The sequence below is a fragment of the Danio aesculapii genome, chromosome 1, assembly GCF_903798145.1.
Source record: "Danio aesculapii chromosome 1, fDanAes4.1, whole genome shotgun sequence".
Taxonomy (NCBI): domain Eukaryota; kingdom Metazoa; phylum Chordata; class Actinopteri; order Cypriniformes; family Danionidae; genus Danio; species Danio aesculapii.
In genome coordinates, this window is record NC_079435.1 from 12,324,289 (window position 1) to 12,347,614 (window position 23,326).

A 23,326-nucleotide genomic window follows, 5' to 3' on the forward strand; every position below is an offset into this window, starting at 1 on the left:
TCGCCACAGCGGAATGTGGATGCCTTTCCAGCTGCAATCCATCACTGGGAAACATCCACACCCCCACCCACTTATTCACACACATACACTACGGACAATTTAGCCTACCCAATTCACCACATGTCTTTGGACTGTGGGGGAAACCAAAGAACCTGGAGGAAACACGTCAACATGGGGAGAACATGAAAATCCCATACAGAAAGCCAACTTACCCAGCCAAGGCTCGAACCAGCGACCTTAATTTAATTTAAATAAATTTAATTTTCTAAGTTTTTATTTTAATGTATTTTATTTCCTTATTTGTTTATTTAATCTTGTTTTATTTCATTTAATTTAGTTTAATAGATTTTATTATATTTCCTTAATTTAGCTTTATTATGTTTTGTTGTATTTTTTCCTTAAAATTAAATTAAATAAAAAATATATATATATATATAATTTTTAATTTAATAAAAAAAATCTATTTTATTTTTAAGCTGTTATTTTAATGTATTTTATTTTTTTAATTTAGTTTTAACTTTTATGGTTTTATTGTATTTTATTTCCCTAATTAAATTTTATATAATAGTAAAAAAAAATTATGTATTTTATTCCCTTATTTATTTATTTAATCTTATTTTATTTAATTTAATTTAATTTAATTGATTTTATTATATTTCACTAATTTAGTTTTATTGTGTTGCATTTTTTATTTCCTTAAAATTTAATTAAATGAAATTATTTTTAGTTTTTATTTTAATGTATTTTATTTACTTATTGATTTATTGATTTATTTAATTTAATTTTCCTTAATTTAGTTAAACTTAATATTGTTTTAATGTATTTTATGTCATTAAAATTTAATTTAATTTAACTTAAGCTTTTATTTTAATGTATTTTATTTCCATGGTTTTGTTTATTTTATATTATTTTATTTAGTTTTATTTTATTTCAATTTATTTCATTTTAATTTATTTTATTTTATTTCCTTAATTTAGTTTTAATTCATTAACAAAATTTTATTGTTTCATTCCATTTTATTTCCTTAAAATTAAATTAAATTCAATTCAATTTAGTTTTTATTTAAATGTATTTTATTTCCTTATTTATATATCTTTTTAACTAAGTTCGACTAGATTATAATCATCCAGTTAAAGATCAAATTTGAGTGACATGAAAATAAGCGCAATACTCAACATGTCAAATTATCCTGTAAAAGTGTCAGAACAGTCTTCATCAGCTCTCACCTTTCTGAAGGCGCAATTATTCAACAACCTATATTAAACTGCAGTCATTTTACCCTCAGATCTCACTGCCACATTTATCAAGACTTAAACCCATTATTTGTCCATCAAAGAGTTTAAAATAACAAATGAATGTACTCTCAGATTCAGAAAGACCCTTAAAACAGAAACCTGCCGTATACAACAAGTGCAAGCAAGCTGCATTCCGGGAGAAATTTTCAGATTTATGCAGACATAAAAGTGTCTGACTGTGTGTGTGTGTGAGTGTGTGTGTGTTTGACAGAGATGTCCAGCCTAAATGAGATCTTCCCTTGTTGTAAATCTGTGTTTTGCGAGTGAAGGTGATTGAGATGATTTACAGTATGCTGAAGCATCTCTTTACTGTGGTACAAACTCACACACTGTATGACAGATACTGTAACCTCACAAACCCGAAAGCTCTGCCTCTGTCTACAAGACCCGGAGGCGCTAATATCTGCTTTTCAGGGTTTATGTGATTATATATAATTTAATAAGTTGTGGTTAAATGGATCACAGTTGTTCACTAGTGGATTGGATTTTAAAGACCAGAAATAAAATGCTTTTATGTTAGATGAACACTTGGTTTTCACAAATATAAATAAATAAATACGTGGGCTGTAGAGTGGCGCAGTGGTTAGCACGATCGCCTCACAGCAAGAAGGTCACTGATTTGAGCCTCGGCTGGGTCAGTTGGCGTTTCTGTGTGGAGTTTGCATGTTCTTCCCGTGTTTGCGTGGGTTTCCTCCAGGTTATCCGGTTTCCCCCAGAACTCCAAAGACATGTGATAGGTGAATTTTGTAAGCTAAATGTCCGTATACTGTATATGTGTGTAAAAGAGTGTGTATGGATGTTTCCCAGTGATGGGTTGCAGGTAAAAGGGCATCTGCTGCGTAAAACATATGCTGGATGTCGGTGCCTATGGTGTAAGTGGAAAGTGCACCGATGCATGCACTGTGGTGTTCGCGGTGACCCGGGTTCGATACCCGCCTCGAGGTCCTATGCCGATCCTTCCCCTCTCTCTGCTCCCCACACTTTCCTGTCAATTCTCTGTACTGTCCTTTCAAAATAAAGGTGAAAACCTCTAAAAAATAATTATAAACAAAACATATGCTGGATAAGTTGGTGGTTTATTCTGCTGTGGTGACCGCAGATTAATAAAGGGACTAAGCCGAAAAGAAAATTAATGAATGAAAAAATTAAATAAACAAATTAAACACAATTAAATAAATAACCTGCTTTAGGATAACAAGAAAACTTTTCTTGGTTTTACAAAACTATTAAATAAATAAATAAATAAATAAATATAAACAAACAATAAATAACCTGCTTTTAGATTAGAAAAAACACTTGGCTTTCACAAACAAACAAACAAACAAACAAACAAACAAACAAACAAACAAACAAACAAAAAACCAACCAAACAAACAAACAAACAAACAAACAAATAAATAGCCAACTTTTAGGATGACAAGAAAACATGGTTTTACAAGAATATTAAACTAACTAAGTAATTATACATATATAAATAAATAAATAAATAAATAAATAAATAAATAAATAAATAAATATAAACAAACAATAAATAACCTGCTTTTAGATTAGAAAAAACAATTGGCTTTCACAAACAAACAAACAAACAAACAAATACATAGGCAGCTTTTTGTTACAAGAACACTTGGTTTTCACAAACAAACAATAAAATAAAATAAATAAATAGACTGCTTTTAGGATGACAAGAAAACATGGTTTTACAAGAACATTAAACTAACTATGTAATTATACATATATAAATAAATAAATAAATAAATAAATAATCTGCTTTTAGATCATAAGAACTCTTGGTCACAAATAAAAAATACGTAAATCAATAAACAAACAAACAACTGAATAAATTAATAAATAAATAGCCTGTTTTCAGGATTACAAGAAAAATATAAATAAATATGAATATAAATGTAAATATAAACTTGTAAAGATATTAAATAAATAAATAAATACATAAATAAATAAATAAATAAATAAATAAACAAAATAAATAAATAAATAAATAAATATTAAAAGCCAATAAATAACCTACTTTTACATTATAACTTGGTATAACTTGGTTTTAACAAATAAGCAAACAAATAATTTAATAAATAAATGAAAAAATTAAAAATAAAAATAAATAAATAAATAACATGCTTTCAGGATTACAAGAAAACCTAATAATATTTTTTCTAAATAAATAAATAAATAAACAAAGAAACAAATAAATAGCCTGCTTTTAGCATTACAAGAAAACTTGGTTTCACAAAAATATTAACTAAAATAAGTAAATAAAAAAATCTTAAAACAAATAAATAAACTGCTTTGAGATTACAATAAAACTTGGTTTTCACAAATAAATAAATAAATTTACAAACAAGCAAAATAATAAATAAATAGCCTGTTTTCAGGGTTACAAGAAAACTTGGTTTAAAAAAACAAATAAACAAATAAATAAAATAAATAAATGAATAATGAAATAAATATAAATTAATAAATAATTAAATAAAAACAAATAAATAATGAAATAATGAAATAAACAAACAAACAAATAAATAAATAAATACTGCAAGATAAATAAATAAATTTATTAATTAATTAATTATACGTACTGTATTAATAACCAGATTAGTTCTTTACTCTGTCTTTGTCATTGCACTTAATTAAATTACTGTATATAATAGATTTCATTAAAACTTTGACAGCTTTAATTACAAAATATAAAAATATGATATTGGCAGAAAAGGTGTCTCTTTTTCACAAAAAAACTTGCAAATAATCAGCAGAAATGTGTTTTCATAAATAAATAAATTCATAAATTCAATAAAAATTCAAAAATAAAAATAAAAGCTGTTTGTTTAACCTCTATCCTTTATCCTACAGTGTGTTTTGTGTGTATGAGATGTTTTGATTTTCATGATTATGTGTTTCAGCTTTCAGAAGTGGTGCTCAGCGCTCTCAATCAGAACCTGGTTCAGTTCACACTCAGACCAGGAGTCCAGATCACCGTTTACGCAGCACATTTATCAGCAGGTAACACACATGCACACACACAGACTCATAAACTAAAACATATCAGATAAAAACTGCCTTCATTGATAAGTCTGACTAAAGCTTTGCGGTCGCACTTTACAATAAGGTTTATTAGTTCATGTGTTAACTAACATGAACTAGTAATGAGTAATGTCTGTACAGCATTTATTAGTCAACATTTACTGATGTGTTATTAACATCCAAATTCATGCACTGTGAGTTAACATGAAATAACAATGAAGAACTGTATTTTCCTGAACTAATCTTAACTAGCATCAATAAATACTATAATAAATGTATTGTTCATTGTTTGTTCGTGTTAGTAAATGCATTAACTAACATGAATTAATAAAACCTTAATGTAAAGTGTTACCAGAATTTCTGTGTGACATTGTGGTTGTATAATGATAGTTTGTTCTTGCTAATCTGTAGGGTTGTTAATCTTTCAGTCAGAGATGGTGTGTGTATGTGTATTTTCTCCTCTGACAGCAGCTTGTCTGTGTGTGCGTGTGTGTTTGTAGCGCCTCTAGTGGACACCAGTGAGAATCACAGCGGCTCAGCGATGCTCATGCTCCTCTCTGTGGTGGTGCTGGGTTTAGCGATTTTCCTCATCTATAAGTTTAAAAGGTATGGTCATCCTTTTAGAGCCTCAAACCTTGATTCAGAGGAAAATAGGTATGAGCAGATTGCATTTTTACTTTGTAAATTGATTATTTGTCAAGAAATCATTTTGGGAAAGCTTGAAAGAGCTATTTAAAATAGGTTTTTGTCTTTTATTTTGAATTAAGATTACTGAAATAATGGGTAATATTTGGAAACTAACTTAAAAATAAAATAAAATTATGTTTGTTAACTATTGCACTCGTGCATAAGATTGTTTTAATGTTTATTTATTTTTTTATTAAATTATTTGACAGAAATTGCCAACATTTGGTAACCAGCTTAATAAAAAAAATTATTAAATTAAACTTCAATTAAATTAAATTAAACAATAAAACAAAATAGACTTAAATAAAACAAAAATAAGTAAAATAATAAAATAAAATAGACTTAAATAAAGCAAAATTAAAGTAAAATAATAAAATAAAATAGACTTAAATAAAACAAAATTAAAGTAAAATAATAAAATAAAATAGACTTAAATAAAACAAAATTAAAGTAAAATAATAAAATAAAATAGACTTAAATAAAACAAAATTAAAGTAAATAATAAAATAAAATAGACTTAAATAAAACAAAATTAAAGTAAAATAATAAAATAAAATAGACTTAAATAAAAAGAAATTAAAATAAAATAATAAAATAAAATAGACTTATATAAAACTGAATAAATAAAATAATAAAATAAAATTTATTTAAACTTAAATAAAACTAAATTAAATAAAATAATAATATAAAATTTACTTAAATAAACATAAATTAAATAAAACAATATAACAAAAATTAACTTAAACTTAGATAAAACAAAATTAAATAAAAAGATAACATTTAATTAAATTAAACTTAAAACAAAATAACATTAAAATAGCAGTAAAAACATTTAAATATTGTGAAATATTATTAGTAATTTTTTGTTATTTTATTTATTTATTATGTATTATGAGTTATGTAATATGTAATTTTTATATCTGTTAAGTGTCTATTAATTTTTATTTTCATTTTATTATAAGATAAATAGATTAGATACAAAGTAGATTGAATAGAATAATATGTAATGTTTTTTACTGTGTGTCCAATAAAGTCATACACATTTTTATGAAATAAAATAAATTAAAACATCCAAGTAAATACAATCAAATTAACACAATTAAAATAAAAATATATAAAAATAACTGAATAAATGTAATTTTCAGTGTGTTGTGACAATTTAGCTGGCAAAACATGTTAAAACAAACGTCTGATCACAGTGATTTAACACGTTGCTGTTGCAGAAGCTTCGTTTTTGTTTTGTTTTTTCCCCCCTTGTTTTCTCTAAGCGCTCCTAGCAAATGAGAAATGTCAGTCAGTGCTCAGACATTATCAATATTTAGCCCTTTGAGTTTTTCAAGTTGACCTTTATGAAATGTTAAATGATTGCAGCGTTTCCGTCACCGGACTGAGAGAGAAAAGGCCACTAGAGGTCAATAAGACAAGATCTGGAGACAGGAGAAGAGCAGACAGCAGAATTACACAAAGCCTTCATTTTATACTGTCTGCTGTTCAGAGACGCTTTCGAACACACTTACTTTACCAACACCAGCAGTGTTTTGGAGTTTACTCCTAAATAATAATCTAAAATTGTCCTTATAATGAAATCAGTATCGCTACTACAGTGTCATTTTTGGTATCCAGACAGTTTACTTAATGTTGAAATAAAACCATGAAACCAAAACCATTATATGACAACAACAACAACAACAATAATAATAATAATAATAATAATAATAATAACACAATAATAATAGTTGTTTTAATTTACTTGAATATAAAATATTTATATTTTTTTATTATTTACCTGACATTAAAATTAAATAAACAAACAAAATATAAACTATATAGACATAAATAATAATAATAATAATGATAATAGTTTTAATAATAATAATAATACTTGTTTTAATATATTTATGACTATAAAATATCTGTATTTGTATTTCATTATTTACATGACATTAAAATCAAAACAACATTAAAGAAAATTGTAAAATATATAGATATAAAAAATTATTACTTAAATTTGAAGTAAAATGTAAACATGTTATATTAATATTAATAATAATGATAATAATAAAAATGTGAATAATAATTGTTGTTTTAATGTACTTGAAACAATAATCACCATTTTTTTTATTATTTACATGACATTAAAATTAAAATAACATGAAAATGTAAACTATAGACATTAAAAAACAAAACAATGATATTTTAATTTGAAATAAAATGCAAACATGACAGAAAAACAAAACCATTATATCATTACAATAATAATAATGTTTTAATTTACGTTTGTCATTTTTTTTTATTTGCATGACGTTAAAAGGAAAATAATATCAAAAAATATGTAAATACTGTACAGACAACAAACAACCAAAAATATTATTGTAATTAAAAAAAAAAAAAATGACAGAAACTTTTTTCAAAATATTAAAGAACAATAGTATGTCGAAACTTAACACAGCACTTTTAACAAAATTAGTTAAAAATTTGATATATTCAACTTAAAATGTGTAATTTATTTACATTTTTCATTATTTGTTTATTTTTAGTATGTCTGTTTAGTTTTATTAATTGATTATTGTTATATGACTATTATATGCTTAATAATAATAATAATTAAAATTACAATAAAGAAACACTTCCTTGGTAACTACCTTAAAATAAGTCATTTTAATATTTTATTTAAAAATTACTTCCAAATGACTTCTGTTGAGGCGATGCAGTGGCACAGTAGGTAGTGCTGTCGCCTCACAGCAAGAAGGTCGTTGGCGTTTCTGTGTGGAGTTTGCCTGTTCTCCCTACATTCATGTGGGTTTCCTCCAGGTGCTCCGGTTTCCCCCACAGTTCAAAGACATGCGGTACAGGTGAATTGGGTAGGCTAAATTGTCCGTAGTGAATGATTGTGTATGGATGTTTCCCAAAGATGGGTTGCGGCTGGAAGGGCATCCGCTGCGTATAACATGTGCTGGATAAGTTGGCGGTTCATTCCGCTGTGGCGACCCCGGATTAATAAAAGGGACTAAGCTGAAAAAAAAATGAATGAATGCCTTCTGTTGACTCGAGTCTATCATCAAATAAACATAACATTGATATATTAAAATAATAGAAAACATAAAAAAAATTGAAAATGTAAACTGCTGTGACATAAAAAATATATACTATTATTGAAATTTGATTTAATCCTGACAGAAAATCTAAAAATAAAAACTTATTAAAAACACAATGGCATGTCGATACTCAACACAGCACCTTGTATAATCATTTTTAATTTTAATTTTAGATAATTGTCGGTTAGTTGTACTTTTTTCCCTTATGTATTACATATTTTAGTATGTCTGTTTAGTTTTAATTAATTAATTGATTATTTGTATATGACTTGCTAAATAAAAATAAATAAATAAATACCTCCTTGGTAACTAGCTTAAAATAAGAAATTGTAATGTCTTGTTTCCGTTAATAACAAATAAATTTGTATTAATCCCTAATAATAGTAAATAAAATATTAAATTACTTCCAAATGACTTTCATTCTCTTGATTCGATCAAGGAAACATACGTGGAAAAATATATATTTTTTAATTCATTTATATTTTGCATTTCATAAACTTGATTCTCAGTATAGCAGTGAATAATAATCACACAATGCAAATTATTAATAGCTGTATTTGCACAGTTTGAAAGCTTGAAGCGCTCAGGTCCTGTGAGGGTTAATTGCATGTAAATGTGGTCAGTGTACAGTGAGCTCTGACAGAAACGACTTCAGAGGAACACGACGGTGAGGAAACGCTGACAGATTCTGTTTTTTAATCAGAGTTTTTATCAACTGCTCTTTTAATGAGGCTGTTAGATCACATCTTAATGAGCCGTCTGTTTTCTTCCAGCTAAATCCACCTACAGTTGTATATTTAACACAAGAAATCAGCTTCTGGATGGTGTTAAAACCAGACACTGCAGTATTCTTTTTTTCAGTCTAATGTAAATAAAACCCAAATGTACTTTTAATTGTGACCTTTATAGCAATTTATCAATTTGTGCCTTTCGATTTCAGTTATAATACATGTTTGTAAAAATCATAAAGTCTTGAATCTTGCACTCACGCCCCATTCAAATTGAATGAGTGACATCAAGCGTTGCCGAGCTGAATTGTGGATCCGTCAGCGCCACTTCAGCATCGTTGCTTGCTGCAGAGGTTGCTCATTTCTCAACATTTCAAGTGCCAATGGAAATGTCAGCCAATCAGATTGCTTTATGCGAATACCCTTGGCTGACGCTGCAGTGACAACCTCGTCAGCCTCAACTTCAGACACGCCCTCCGTCAAGCACTCCGTCGGGCATCATGCATACAGGCTGCGTGCTTTTAGTAATATTTATATTCTGAAGGTTTTTTTTTTTTTCCAGAGAAATATGCTTGTACATTATTTGCCTGATTATATATAATATTTTATATCATGCTTCACAGTGTTTTCTGAATGATGAAGTAATAAGACAAATAAGACATTTCCCAAATCCCGCTGTAAAAATCATTGACTCCAATATGTCAAATAGAAATGAATAGAAATAAATAGATTATTAATAAATAAATTTAAATATATATAATTAATTATATATATAATTATATATAATATAAAATATATATAGTGAAATAAATAAACAATAAATTCCCCAAATCCCTGCTGTAAAAACCTTTGTCGCCAATGTCAAAATTAATTAATTAATTAGATGGAGTGTTAAGAAAAGAAATATTAATAAATGCCCCAAATCCCTGCTGTAAAAACATTTGACTCCAATGTCAAAAAGGTAATTATAAAAAATAAATAAATAAATAAATAAATAAATTCATTAAATCTTACACACATGTATATAAATTAATAAAAGCAACAATTTTGAATCAGACTTCAGATTTTTGTGCTAATAATAGCCCATTCTTAAATGACTTTACCAGTAAACTCAAAAAAGCACTGTTTACACAGGCAAGGATGTTCCGGAATTTTCACTGAAAAGACCGTTCACACATTCATTCCAAAATACCAGTAAATTCTGGCATAATTAACTAGAAATGAGCTCTAAATGGCTGCGTCTGTATTTGTAAACATAGAGGAGGTCGGGCTTTTGTTGATGGTTTCACTTTTATTTAAAGCTTTAGTATTCATGCAGCTGCTTTGTTCCAGAGACATCCAAAGGCAGAAGCGTGAACCACAGCTAAATATTTAATGAACTTTGATGAAAACACATGTCGAGATGTACATAATGTGTGTGTACCGCTCACCGGAGTACTCCTTCACTTCACGTGCACACGCGTCAAGCATTATCATAAGCATATCATCATAAGCATTTTGCCGTACATTTTTTTCCACAGTTGGCATTAAGAGGGAACATACAAACGTTTTCTGACTAACATCTAGCAGCTAAATGTGTCTGGAAAAACATTAAAAGCCTTATTTTCATAAACAGTGCGGATGTAAATGAGTCTGACTGGCCAGAGTAGACGTCTCACGTCAATGCGTTCTAAATATGCCCACGCTGTTTCCGGCAATTTTCCTTCTGCGTTCACACAGAGCAGCATTCTGGTAAATTACCAGATGTATTATGTTACACATCCTCTTTCTGGAAAATTGCCGGAACGAATTTACCGGTATTTCAAAAAGGGCCTGTTCACACATGATCCCTTCTTTATGTGTGAAAGGGGCTAATGACTGAAAATTGGCACAAATTTTATGAAAATGAATGCCTCATTTGTATATTTAAGCAATATTTTAGGAAACATATGAAAATAAAGTTGGCTATTCTGAAAACAATTAATAAAAAAACAAGAAAAAATTATACCGCAGTATCTTGCCTTCATACTCAATCCATTTTTTTTGCTTACAGTCCATGTCATTTCCTGTAATAATGCAGATCAAGCAGGATTAAATGAGCTCTCTAAAGGCAGGCCTGAACAGCTCCCTTCTGACCCCACAAGTGACACCGGACTCTTTTTATTAATACTCCTGACTCCTGCTACAAATGATTCCCTGAGGCAGATCACAGAAAACTGCTCTCACAAACTATAAACACACACGCTCTGTGATAAAAGGCCAGAAAGATATGACCTGCGGTGCTGATAATGTCAGGAAAGGTGTGGGACCTTTTCAGCTCAGCTCATGAATATTCATTAGGTGATGTTTGCCCAGTTGTCCTTGCTGAATGATAAATCTGCTAGATCAAAGGTTATTATAAATAAGTGTTGATTTGGCAAAAAAATCTATCTATCTATCTATCTATCTATCTATCTATCTATCTATCTATCTATCTATCTATCTATCTATCTATCTATCTATCTATCTATCTATCTATCTATCTATCTATCTATCTATCTATCTGTCTATCTGTCTGTCGATTTTTTAGCTTAATGTCTAAATTGATGACAAAACAGGTGATTTCTGCTCACATTTTAAGATTATAAGGCTGAACAGCATGAAATGCCAACAGTCTAGAGGTTTCTCAGTAACAGGATATCTCAATAATCAACCCTGAAAAAGCCAAAGCAAAGCAAGCACTAGCAGTTTCTGTGGTGTCAATACAGCACAACAAAATGCAATAGAGAACGATCGTCACTTGCCTGGTGTATAATGATTTTTTCTGCTGTAGTTTGATTTTTATGTTGAGAAAATGCTGTTTTTCTCCACTAAGGACTTGTTATGTGGTCTCTGTCGCCATCTTGTGGTGGAATGTCAATTGTCACTTTCTTTGGTCTGCTCAGACAGGCTGATCGCGGCCGATGCACTGAATCCGATGCTCAGAAATTATAAATATTAAGAAATAAGCACTATCCTTATAAATAAACTGCATAGTTGCAATCTAAATGACGACATTCTCAACTAAAAAAGCCTTAAAAGTACATTATGTTGCCCAATAGCTGCAATATTTGTCAAACTGTAGAGTGTCCTCTGCTTGTCGCTGTATGTGAGCGGAATAACACACAAGGATGAAGAGGCTGTTTGAGTGCTGTTATTTGCAGAATATCACACAGCTATCAGCCAATCAGATTAAAAAAAAAAAAAATATATATATATATATATATATATATATATATATATATATATATATATACATATATATATATATATATATATATATACATATATATATATATATATATATATATATATATATATATATATATATATATATATATATATATATATATATATATATATATATATATATATATGGTTCTTGTGTACCGTTTTCTATCTCTCAAATAATTGTAAATATTACCACACTTGAGCTATATAGTATATGAATTTGCCCATATCTCCTTCAGTTTTATGGTTGCTTACCGATGTAAACTATTATATTTTTATCATTATATTATATTTTATACTATTATTTTTTTTCTCCCATGACTTTCCTCTGGCTGCTTTCCTCAGGCCTATCTTGTAGCATCAAGCTTTGTTTGCCCTTATCTCATTGTAAATCTTTCCTCAAGGAAGATCCCAGGCCTCCACGTCTATGCAGCGATGCAGGACGAAAAAGAGCAAGAAATGATCCAGAGTCCAGTTTCTCCCACTGACAGCACACCCAGCAGCAGCTCGCAGAGAGAACTGCTCACTTCACTGGAGCCTCTGGACACAGAGCCCAACACACAGACCATCGGTGAGAACACACACTCTCTCTTAAAATGCTTTTGCAGGTATTAGCTTTCATGTAGAGCATGAAGAAGCTCTGAATGAGAACGCTTTGCAAAGTTTCAGTCCGTGTTTTCAAAAATATAATTCCATATCCATCAGTAATTGCAGTTTTACTTCATGCTGCATTTTACTTTGCTGCTTGTTCTAACTACTTCTTTAAAATGAACTTAATCACTACAATTCTTGATTTTTTTAAATATTTTTTTTTTATTTTTGGGGGACAACTAGTTATAGTTGTATAGACTAATAGTTTTATATCTTCTTAAATTTGTAAAACAAAAAAAAAACAGTTAACAAAGTCAGTTTGTGTAGGAACAACCTGAAGAATTGTGTGAAAACTTTTTTTTACAGTGTAATGTACATCAAGTTGTAAACTTTCCTTAATGTCAGTCTATAGCCACTTTCACACAGTGATACCGGTAAATATCCAGAAAATTTCCAGAACGACTTACCATTAAATTCAAAAAAGTGCTGTTCACACAGGCAAGGACATTACAGAATTTTTCTGGAAAAAACTATTCTCACATCTATTCCAAAATATCAGTAAATTCTGACATCTTTAACCAGAAATGAGGTCTAAACAGCTCCGCTAGAATTTGTAAACACAGAAGGGGCTTTTGTTGATGGTTTCACTTTTATTTAAAGCTTTAACAGTCATGCAGCTGCTTTGTCCCAGAGACACCCAGAGGCAGAAGTGAACCACAGCTAAATGTTTACACATTTGACTGCATTACAAGTTCTGTGGATGGATAAGTATTGTGAACAACTTCGATGAAAACATATGGAGGAAAACTTTCACATGTCAAGATGTACATAATATGTGTGTGTGCTGGTGCTCACCAGAGCACTCCTTCACGTGCACACACGTCAAGCAACTAAATCAGAGCTTGAAGGTAAACAGACAGCGGTTTATCGATATTTTTTTACACAGTTGGCATTAAGGAGGAACATAGAAATGTTATCTGACTAACATCTAATAGCTAAAGGCTTTTATTTTCATAAACAGCGCAGATGTGAATGCGTCTGAATGTTTTGATTGGCTGGAGAAGATGTCTCACATCATAGACATCACATTCTTGCAAATTACAGGCAATGTTACAACTTCTCTTTCTGGAAAATACCGATTTCCAATATTGGATAAATTGAATGTTATCGGCATATCGTAAATAACGTGAATAAAAACCAATACTAATGGTAAATAATAATTACACTATTGTTATATATTTTGTATAATAATAATTATAGGCAATAAGTTGCACATAGTTTTAATTATCCAAAGATTTTAATCTCTTAAGTTCAATAAAATGTGTTGATTTTTATGTAAAAAAAAACGTAAATGATAACGCTGTTAAAAGAAATATGAAATAGCATAGTTTAAAGATTGGCATATTATAATCATATCTTATGCCTAAAATAAAAAAAATTATAATAATACAATTGTTTTTTTGGGGGGAGGGGGTTGGGGTTTTCCTCACACTACCAAAAATGGTATTAAATGTCAATATTTTTCAATTTATCATATGAAAGTTGGAAAATCCAGTATGTTGACAACACTACAGTACTTGTGCCTCGATTAGTAGATCATAATCAGTAATTTATTGAAGAAAAAATATAGTCGTTGTACTGCATAGAGTACTGTATGGAATTGACCAATATCTGTATCAGCTGAAAGTTTTTTGCTGAAATTATTATCAGCCAAATAAATCCTATCAATGCATCTCTAGTTGCCCATAAACAATACCACTTTGATTCTCAAATATTGTAGCTGTATCTGAAGCCTGAAAGAGTTTGGTTTGTTTTGCTGACTTATCAAGAAGATGCCATTTCCGTTGTGAAGCAAAAATCCACTTGACTCTTAATTGAGATTTGAAGTGGAATAAACCAGTGCCATCATCTCTTACTATCACTGTGTTTACCGAGGAGTTGAAATTCAGATATGCTCTTGAGCATTTGGTTTCTGACCAAATGGTACAAGTAGTTGATCAATCACAGCAGAGCGGGCTTTAATTTGACCAATCGTTGCAAAGTAAATTCTCAGAAAAGCTGAGTTTAGAGAGACTGCACCCTTGAACAAACCATTTCAGACACCGAATGAGAAGAAAAGAGCTGATTCTGCAATGGATATTATAAGAAAATTGATTGCATTTAAAGTAGCATAATAGTTTAAAACAGCATACTAGATTCTCTCTGAATCTTGCGAACTGCAGATACACTTTATCTGTCACTTTCAGTCAGGGTGTGTGTTAGACATCTTCATGAAAATGGCTTTTTTTGGGGTTGGAAAAAAAGGGGTCTTGTTGATTGCAGAGAATAGCATCGGTCGCTCGACTTACGGTCCCTTGATGGCGCCTGTAATAAATCAACAAAACAGCAAATGTCATGATGCATTTCAGCTTTCTAGGCTGCAGTGGGAACATTGCCACTGCCAATTCATACACTCATAAGGGGTTATTTGACATTTGGAAAACAGAGTTTGACAACACTCTTACTTGCATTCCTCTTTGGCTCCTGAAGCTAAACTACTGATTGACATTCAACCTAACATTCCTCAGGTCTGTGCTGACAAGAGAGCATCATAATGCAGATTTATCAACTGATGTGAATCTCCAGTTCCTCCACGTCCCAGAAATGCTCAACTGGATTGAGATCTCATGATTGTGGAGAATATTTGAGTTTAGAGAACTTACAGTCCTTGCAGTTTGAGAGGGTTTGACATTCTTTTGCTATTGAGTTACTTCTGTCAGCTCAAAGTTCATTCTTTTATGACATCTTAAATTGGAGCCACTGTAAAAAGCAATTAGATTAATGTTTTTTTTTTTTTAAGTAAAGTCAACTTGTTGCTTTTAAGGCAACAGATTTACTCACTTTACTCAAGTAAAGCCGGAAGTCAGCTCTCTGCAACTCTTACATGGTGACCCACTGAAGCTAAGCAGGGCTCTGCCCGGTCAGTACCTGGATGGGAGACCACAATGGCACTGCAAGTTTACTGTCGGAGGTGGTGTCAGTGAGACCAACAGAGGGCACTCAATCTGCAGTCTCTGTGGGTTGTAACACCCCAGTATATTGATGGGGACTCTATACTGCTCAAGAAGTTAAACAGAGGCTCTTTGTGGTTGTTAAAAATCCCAGCATGTCCTTCGAAAAGAGTTTAACCCCGGCATCCTGGCCAAATTTTCCCACTGGCCTCTGTCCATCATGGCCTCCTAACCATCCCCATATCATAATTGGCTTCATCACTCTCCTCTCCATCAATCAGCTGGTGTGTGGTGTGCGGTCTAGTGCAATATAGCTGCTGTCGCATCATCCAGGTGGATGCTACACACTGGTGGTGGATGAGGAAATTCCCCCTAAAAATGTGTAAAACGCTTTGAGTGTCCAGAAAAGCGCTATATAAATGTAAGGAATTATTATTATTATTATTTTAAATAAATGAATCACTTTTACAGTGCAATAAGTCTATAAATTTGGAAGTTATCAATGATTACTAATCTCAAAATCTGCTTTTAATCTTGCATTTGTCTGAGCCTGATTATAAAAAATACATGTAAATAGAGTGAACAATAATTGTTTTTAACCTTTAGCTGTAGATAGTTTAATAGTTTAATTGTTTAATTGTAGTTTAATTTCTAAACACAGATAATGATAATATTAAAAAAAAGTATGTTAGCCAATACTGATATAATCACATGACATATTGTTTGTTAAAACAACAAAACAAAAATAAACAATTTTTTTTGTATTAATTTAAAGTAAATATTATAGTGTTATAGTGAACCATGCTACAGTAAAGTTTGTTTTATTTATATATATATATATATATATATATATATATATATATATATATATATATATATATATATATATATATATATATATATATATATATATATATATATATTTACTTTCGCTCTGGTCGGTGACTTCGCCAATTAATTATTGGGCTGACACGAGAAACTTGCTTAATGGAAAGATGATTGAGGGACAGGAGTATATAGTTTACTGTAGTAATGGCTAAAGTACGCTATGGTAATTACTCTTAGTTCATGATAGTTACTAATGATACTACATTATGTAGTGTAATTTATTAATGAAGAGTTGTAAATATATATATATATATACAATATAATTTTCATTCCTAAATATTTCCATTTACTATACATTACTATAGTATTTTAAATGTTTAACAGCTGGTTTTATTGGATTTTGTGTTTTTGCTGTTGTATGCTATAATCTGTTTCTGTTTAGTACAGCATATTAATTGCAGTAAATAATTGAACTGAACAATTCTGCCTCACATGTTTCATTGACAGTTTTATTGATCATTAAAATATGATTGACTTGGGTTTAAGTTGCTTCGATTTAAAAATGAAAATTGCAAAACTACCTTAGATGTAGCTAAGCTAGTTTTGCCAAGTAGCTTTTAGCTTAGCTTGCTACATTTCCCAGAGGGGAGCTTTTAGTGTAGTTAAGCTATATTTTAAGTAGAGTAGCTAATCGCTTTGCTCACAACATTTTTCAAGTAGCTTGCGCAACACTGGTAGTATCTTTTACTGTTTTTTTTTTTACTTATTTATAGTTTTTACTACAATAAACTGTTTTAATTGTATTGTTGCATAATGATGAATTAGACCAAAATAAGCATTTATTAGCCAATACTGATATGATCACCAAAATATTGTACATCCCCACATAAAAAAAACTGAATTAATTTATACACTGTAAAAAAAATGATTCAAAGATGATTCCTTGGATTTACTACATTTTTTTTTAAGTTAAGTGGTTGTAAACAATTTATTTGGGCTGAATTTAAACAACCAAATTAAGTTGAACATTGCTCAATTTAATTTGTTTGCAACAGTTTTGCAGACATCATTTTTTTCTGTATAGTAAATACTATTGTGTTTTCGAGCCGTACTATTGAAATGAGAATTGTACTGTATACATAACAGTATTTACAACTCTATTAACTACAGTGAATTGTAAAAAATACTTTCGTTTTTACTACAGCCAATTGTAGTACATTATACTGTATATAAAATTATAGTAGTGGCTCATTTACTTATGTTAGTATAGTTGTTGTGTTACCACAGCAACACAACAACTATAGTAATATAAAAAATGACAACATTACTATAGTAATTTACAGTAAATAATCTTGTGTTTTTGAACCATACTATGATAAAGTATTTGAATTAATCTGCTGTGGTAATTCTATAGTTGCAATGTAACACAACAACTATAGAATTACCACAACAGATTCATTCAAGTACTTCGCTACAGGACAGTTCAGAAACACTATAGTATTTACTATAAATTACTATAGTACTTTATTAAATGTGAGTCGCTGTGTTTTTATACAGTGTAAAAAAAGCTGGGTTCCACACAATCGATATGTGTTGGGACAACATGAATGATTTAAGTTAACTTATTTGGTTTTACAAACCTAGCTGGATTGAATATAAAACAATCAAGTTGTCCCCCCAAAAACCTCAATAATTGTGTTGTTTTAGCTCATTTTCAATACAGCAAACCTTTTTTGAGTGTTTTTTAGTGATCTTGTTTCTCTCTGTCACTATTTTTTACTTCCCAGAATGCATCAAACCTCATCCACGCGTCAAATTCTCATCAGATCTTCCTACATACATTGACGTTTGAACTCCGGACTCCGCCACATTGAGGACTTTTTTGCTCATGCGGACATAAAGGTTTCAAGCTTTATTCAGTACTTGTGCATGTCGGACATTAACTTTACCGTGCTCTGTGAATACTAGAACAAACTTTGTACAGCGTTTTTTTATATACGTCCGTGTGTTCAATAAAACATTTTTCGATGCTGTTCATTTCTAAAGATGCCAGTGTGTACAAAGTCAGAGGGAAAACGCTAGCATGATTGGTGGAAAAAAGATCGTTATTCTTGGTTAATAGTGTTTATTTTTTATGTTTTACCACTAACAGTGGCAGTATTAAATAAGAGATGTGGCATTTTAGAAGTTTTAATAATAATAAAGCTGTAAAATCATTAATGATTATTGTAAAATTGAAAAATTCAGGAGGGTTATTTTGTAAATTACATTTAGCACATTTGTACTTTACATGTAACACACATTGTAAAAAATGATTCATTGACTTTGATTAAAATAGGTGAGTAAACCAGTTGCTTTTAGTACCAATTAGTTGACTTTACTTAAAAAAGCGAGTAAACTAAATGAACTGTGCATAATCATAAAAGTCAAGTGAAATCAACTTAAATTTCCAAGTTACAATTGGTTTACCCTCTTTTTTAAGTGGTCAACTTATTGATTTTAAGGCAACATGTTTACTCACTTTTCTATGTAAAGTAAATCACTTTTTACAGTGCATATTATCCTTTTTTGTTTCAAGATTTTTGTTTTGCTTGTCTGCAATATACTATCGGACAAAATTATTGTCGCTGATCCCAGCTGTAAGAGCAACAAATAATAACTTGACTTCTAGTTGATCATTTGGAAAAAAAAATTCTGATAAATCATCTGTTGAACTTAATCCCAATCATCACAAACACTGCAGAGGACCTATTGGAACCTGCATGGGCCCAAGAATCTTTCAGAAATCAGTCAAATTTGGGGAAGGAAAAATCATGGTTTGGGGTTACATCAAGTATGGGGTGTGCGAGAGACCTGCAGAGTGGATGTCAACATCAACAGCCTGAGGTATCAAGACATTTGTGCTGCTCATTACATTACAAACCACAGGAGAGGGCACATTCTACAGCAGCATAGCGCTCCTTTTCATACTTCAGCCTCCACATCAAAGTTCCTGAAAGCAAAGAAGGTAAAGGTGCTCCAGGATTGGCCAGCCTAGTCACCAAACATGAACATTATTGAGCATGTCTGGGGTAAGATGGAGGAGGCATTGAAGATGAATCCAAAGAATCTTGATGACCTCTGGGAGTCCTGCAAGAACGCTTTCTTTGCCATTCTAGATGACTTTATTAATAAGTTAATTGAGTCATTGCAGAGATGTATGGATGCAGTCCTCCAAGCTCATGGGAATCATACACAATATTAATGCTTTTTCCACTACACCCTGACTTTAGATTCTATACTGTACATTATTTCCTTTAAGTGACGAGACTCTTGTCTAAGCAAAGTCAGACCTTACTGTCTTAATTAAATCATTAAAAATCAAGGCATGATCATATTTTATTTTGGTAAAGTCATAATCTAGAGGCCTTTGCCTTTCATATAAGCCACTTCTGATACCAAATGATCAACTAGAAGTCGTTATTATTTGTTGTTCCTAAAATGTGGACGAATGACAAGACTTTTGTCAGGTAGTGTATATATTTTTTCTTTGTAAAATAAAGTCTTAATCTGTTTATATGTAGAAAACGACTGTTGGTTTGCAGATACATATCAGTTAGTATCAAGATATGAAGTGCAAAACTGACTTGATGTTATTGGGACATTATGGCCAAGCAGAAGATGATAATCATATACTGCATCTTGTGTTGCCGAAACAATTTTGAATGGAATAATTTATGTGCACGAACATGGGGTTACGTGATTTATGTTTTCATTTTGCTTGTTTTGATTTTTTTCCCTCCCATTTAAATTGAGTCATGTCATACCACCAAAACTGAACTGTACAGGCTGACGGATATGAATGTATGAATGTGGAAGAACATATTTAAATATTTACTTTTTATTTAGACTCAGATTTCTCCATTTACATATGAGCATTATAAAAGGGAAGCTATACTTAGGAATTAATTAATAATTGAATCAACTAATAATTAGTCTTGTATGGCAGGCAACATACAGAGCTTTTTCCGATTATCCATTATATATAAAAATTATCATTTGTTTTGGTCCTTATTTTATAATGCTTTGCACTAGGTAAAATGGGTCTAAAAACAGATTTCACTCAGAAATTAATACATTTTATATCAGCAGATTTATATTTTTATGTAATGCAATAATCCACAGTATCATTTCTAATTTTTATTTCCATACATAGGTGTTTCAAGCACAAAAAAAGACTAAAATAATCGCTTTTTTTGTATGTTAGAATGTGTAATGTTTCATTTAATTATTTTTTTTTAAAGAAATTATTCTGTAGTTAACATATATTTTCTGCTGATTTACATAAAAACATAATTCAGTCTAACTGTTTAGATTTTAAAATTTCCACATTAAGCCAGCCCCAGAATAATAATTGTCATTTTAAATATTTATATTTTTGCCATTATCCTTAAATCATTATGTCAGGAAATATTTGTATATATTTTAAGAAGTCTAATCTTACTCATTATTTTACATATTTTATTAAGTGTTGGTCAGAACATGCTACCCTAAATGACAATGGGAAATTCTTTTGCCCATTTATGACATTTTAGTTTCTATAGTATATATAAGTACAGTTGAAGTCAGAATTATTAGCCCCCCTTTGAATTATTATTTTTCTCTCTTTTTTTTTTATATTTCCCAAAAGATGTTTAACAGAGCAAGGACATTTTCACAGCATGTCTGATAATATTTTTTTCTTCTGGAGAAAATCTTATTTGTTTTATTTTGGCTAGAATAAAAGCAGTTTTAATTTTTTTAAAAAGGTCAAATTTTAAGGTCAAAATTATTAGCCCTATTTTTTTTCTATAGTCTACAGAACAAACCATCGTTATACATTAACTTGCATAATTACTCTAACCTGCCTAGTTAACCTAATTAACCTAGTTAAGCTTTTAAATGTCACTTTAAGCTGTATAGAAGTGTCTTGAAATATATCTAGTCAAATATTATGAACTTTCATGACAAAGATAAAATAAATCAGTTATTAGAAATGAGTTATTAAAACTATTATGTTTAGAAATGTGTTGAAAAAAATCTGCCCTCCGTTAATCAGAAAATGGGGAAAAATTAAACGGGGGCTAATAATTCTGACTTCAACTGTATGTTAGATCATACTGTGTTTCACATTAATAAAATGGGTCTTGCTGAATGTTTTATAATACTTTTTATTTTACAATTTCTGAGTGAAAATTGTTCATGTAAAAAAAAAAATCTGAAAACAATTTGATGGTTTTGTATGCTCAGTAATTCACATTTCTCTGCACAAAAACTCTATGTTGGTACTAGAGTAAGTGGATTAAAATTAACCTGCATTTATTATTTATTTACTTATTTTTTTGCCTATATTTGGATGATTTCATGATGTCTGTAAAGTTAAAAAAAATAACATTAATTTGCCTTTTGTCTAGCCAAATGATTATTGTTATTTATTTTAAATCTTATTTTACATTTGTGTCAAAATACCAGTTTGCATCAACACGTTTAAATTAATAGTCCATCCAAAAACTTAAATGTGCAGTGCGTTTCACTCTACCCAAAATGTATTTGACTTTTGAATCTTCAGTAGAACATTAAAGAAGTGCAGGAAACTGCACAATATTTTAAATATCCCTGACAATAATACCAACATATCCTCAGAAGCCTCTGCCAATCATTTATTTTTGCCTCTATATGTGTTTTTTTTTTTATCTCTAAAATTTTCGGTAGCCTTTAATGTCAGGTGCTCAAGGATTGGCTAGCCCAGTCACCAGACATGAACATTATTGAGCATGTCTGGGCTAAGGCATTGAACATTGAAAGAGTCCAAAGAATCTTAATGAACTCTGGGAGTCCTGCAAGAACGTTTTCTTTGCCATTTCAGATGACATTACTAAAAAGTTATCTGAGTCATATTACCATTTGTAGAGTCCCCCCATACAGTTCGATATGGCGCTTCACGTGACATCACACTTAATAAGCAGATAATTTCAACAAAACAAATCTACTTTAATATTCAACATGTTTCAATATAATTCTAAACATTGTCATGAAATCACTGAACGTCCTCTTGTTTATTAAAATCCTACACACATGGCAGGAGATGGTGACATATCTAATATTCATATCCTACTTTCCCTATATTTACGCTTTCTATATATTATTTCAATATTAAACTTATATATTACATCATTTATCAATCTTTCCATTCTCACACACCCATGAATGTAAACAGAGGTCATTTGTACTAGCAAACAGAGCGCTGCTCGTTTAAAAGGGAATTTAAATGGGTAATTTTATTTCTGTTGTCCTCGTTCCGTCACCTTATGTATGCTACGTATAAATATCACGTCGATGATATATTCGTACACAGACAATTTGCTTTGGACACAATCACAGTACAGATTGTATTTTCATAATGTCACTACGAGACGCTCAAGTTATGAGCTGAAACTGTCAATCAAACGAGCGCAGGGCATTGCGGGAAAGGGGATGGGGCCGCTAAAAAGAACAATAGCAATATCATAAGTAGTTCTGTTGAAAATTCATACTGATATCAATGTCTGAATCAAAAAATGTGGCATTGTTTCAAATGTGACGGCTGAAGAGAGATGCGTTTAAAATTGTTAGATTAAGTTTTGCGTTTTGTTTGAAGGCGGAGCTTAGATAAACCACTGGCTACGAAACAAGACACTTTACAAGCTTTGAATGGACAAACGGTTCTCTCTTAAGAGTATGGAAGATTATTTTTGTAGTAGACAAGAATTTTATTACTGTAAAGATTTTATAAATATATAAATATATATAAATATCTAAATATAAATATATACAAATTCTACGTGTGTAATGTTTTG

General features: G+C 30.2%; 1 protein-coding gene across 2 annotated transcripts in view; it reads left to right on the top strand.

The window, feature by feature from the left end:
- LOC130226020 (VPS10 domain-containing receptor SorCS1) overlaps nt 1–18,767 on the top strand; it is a 360,403-nt gene extending 341,636 nt beyond the window's left edge. The window contains exons 24-27 of one of the 2 annotated variants that reach the window (XM_056456595.1): nt 4,205–4,304; nt 4,826–4,931; nt 12,468–12,634; nt 18,260–18,767. In XM_056456595.1, coding sequence (XP_056312570.1) covers nt 4,205–4,304; nt 4,826–4,931; nt 12,468–12,634; nt 18,260–18,324 — 438 coding nt within the window. In that variant the 3' untranslated portion in view covers nt 18,325–18,767. Of the gene's footprint in view, nt 1–4,204; nt 4,305–4,825; nt 4,932–12,467; nt 12,635–18,259 lie in introns of those variants that run through there. The other variant, XM_056456596.1, reaches the window with a different exon arrangement.
- Nucleotides 18,768–23,326: the final 4,559 nt, after the last annotated feature.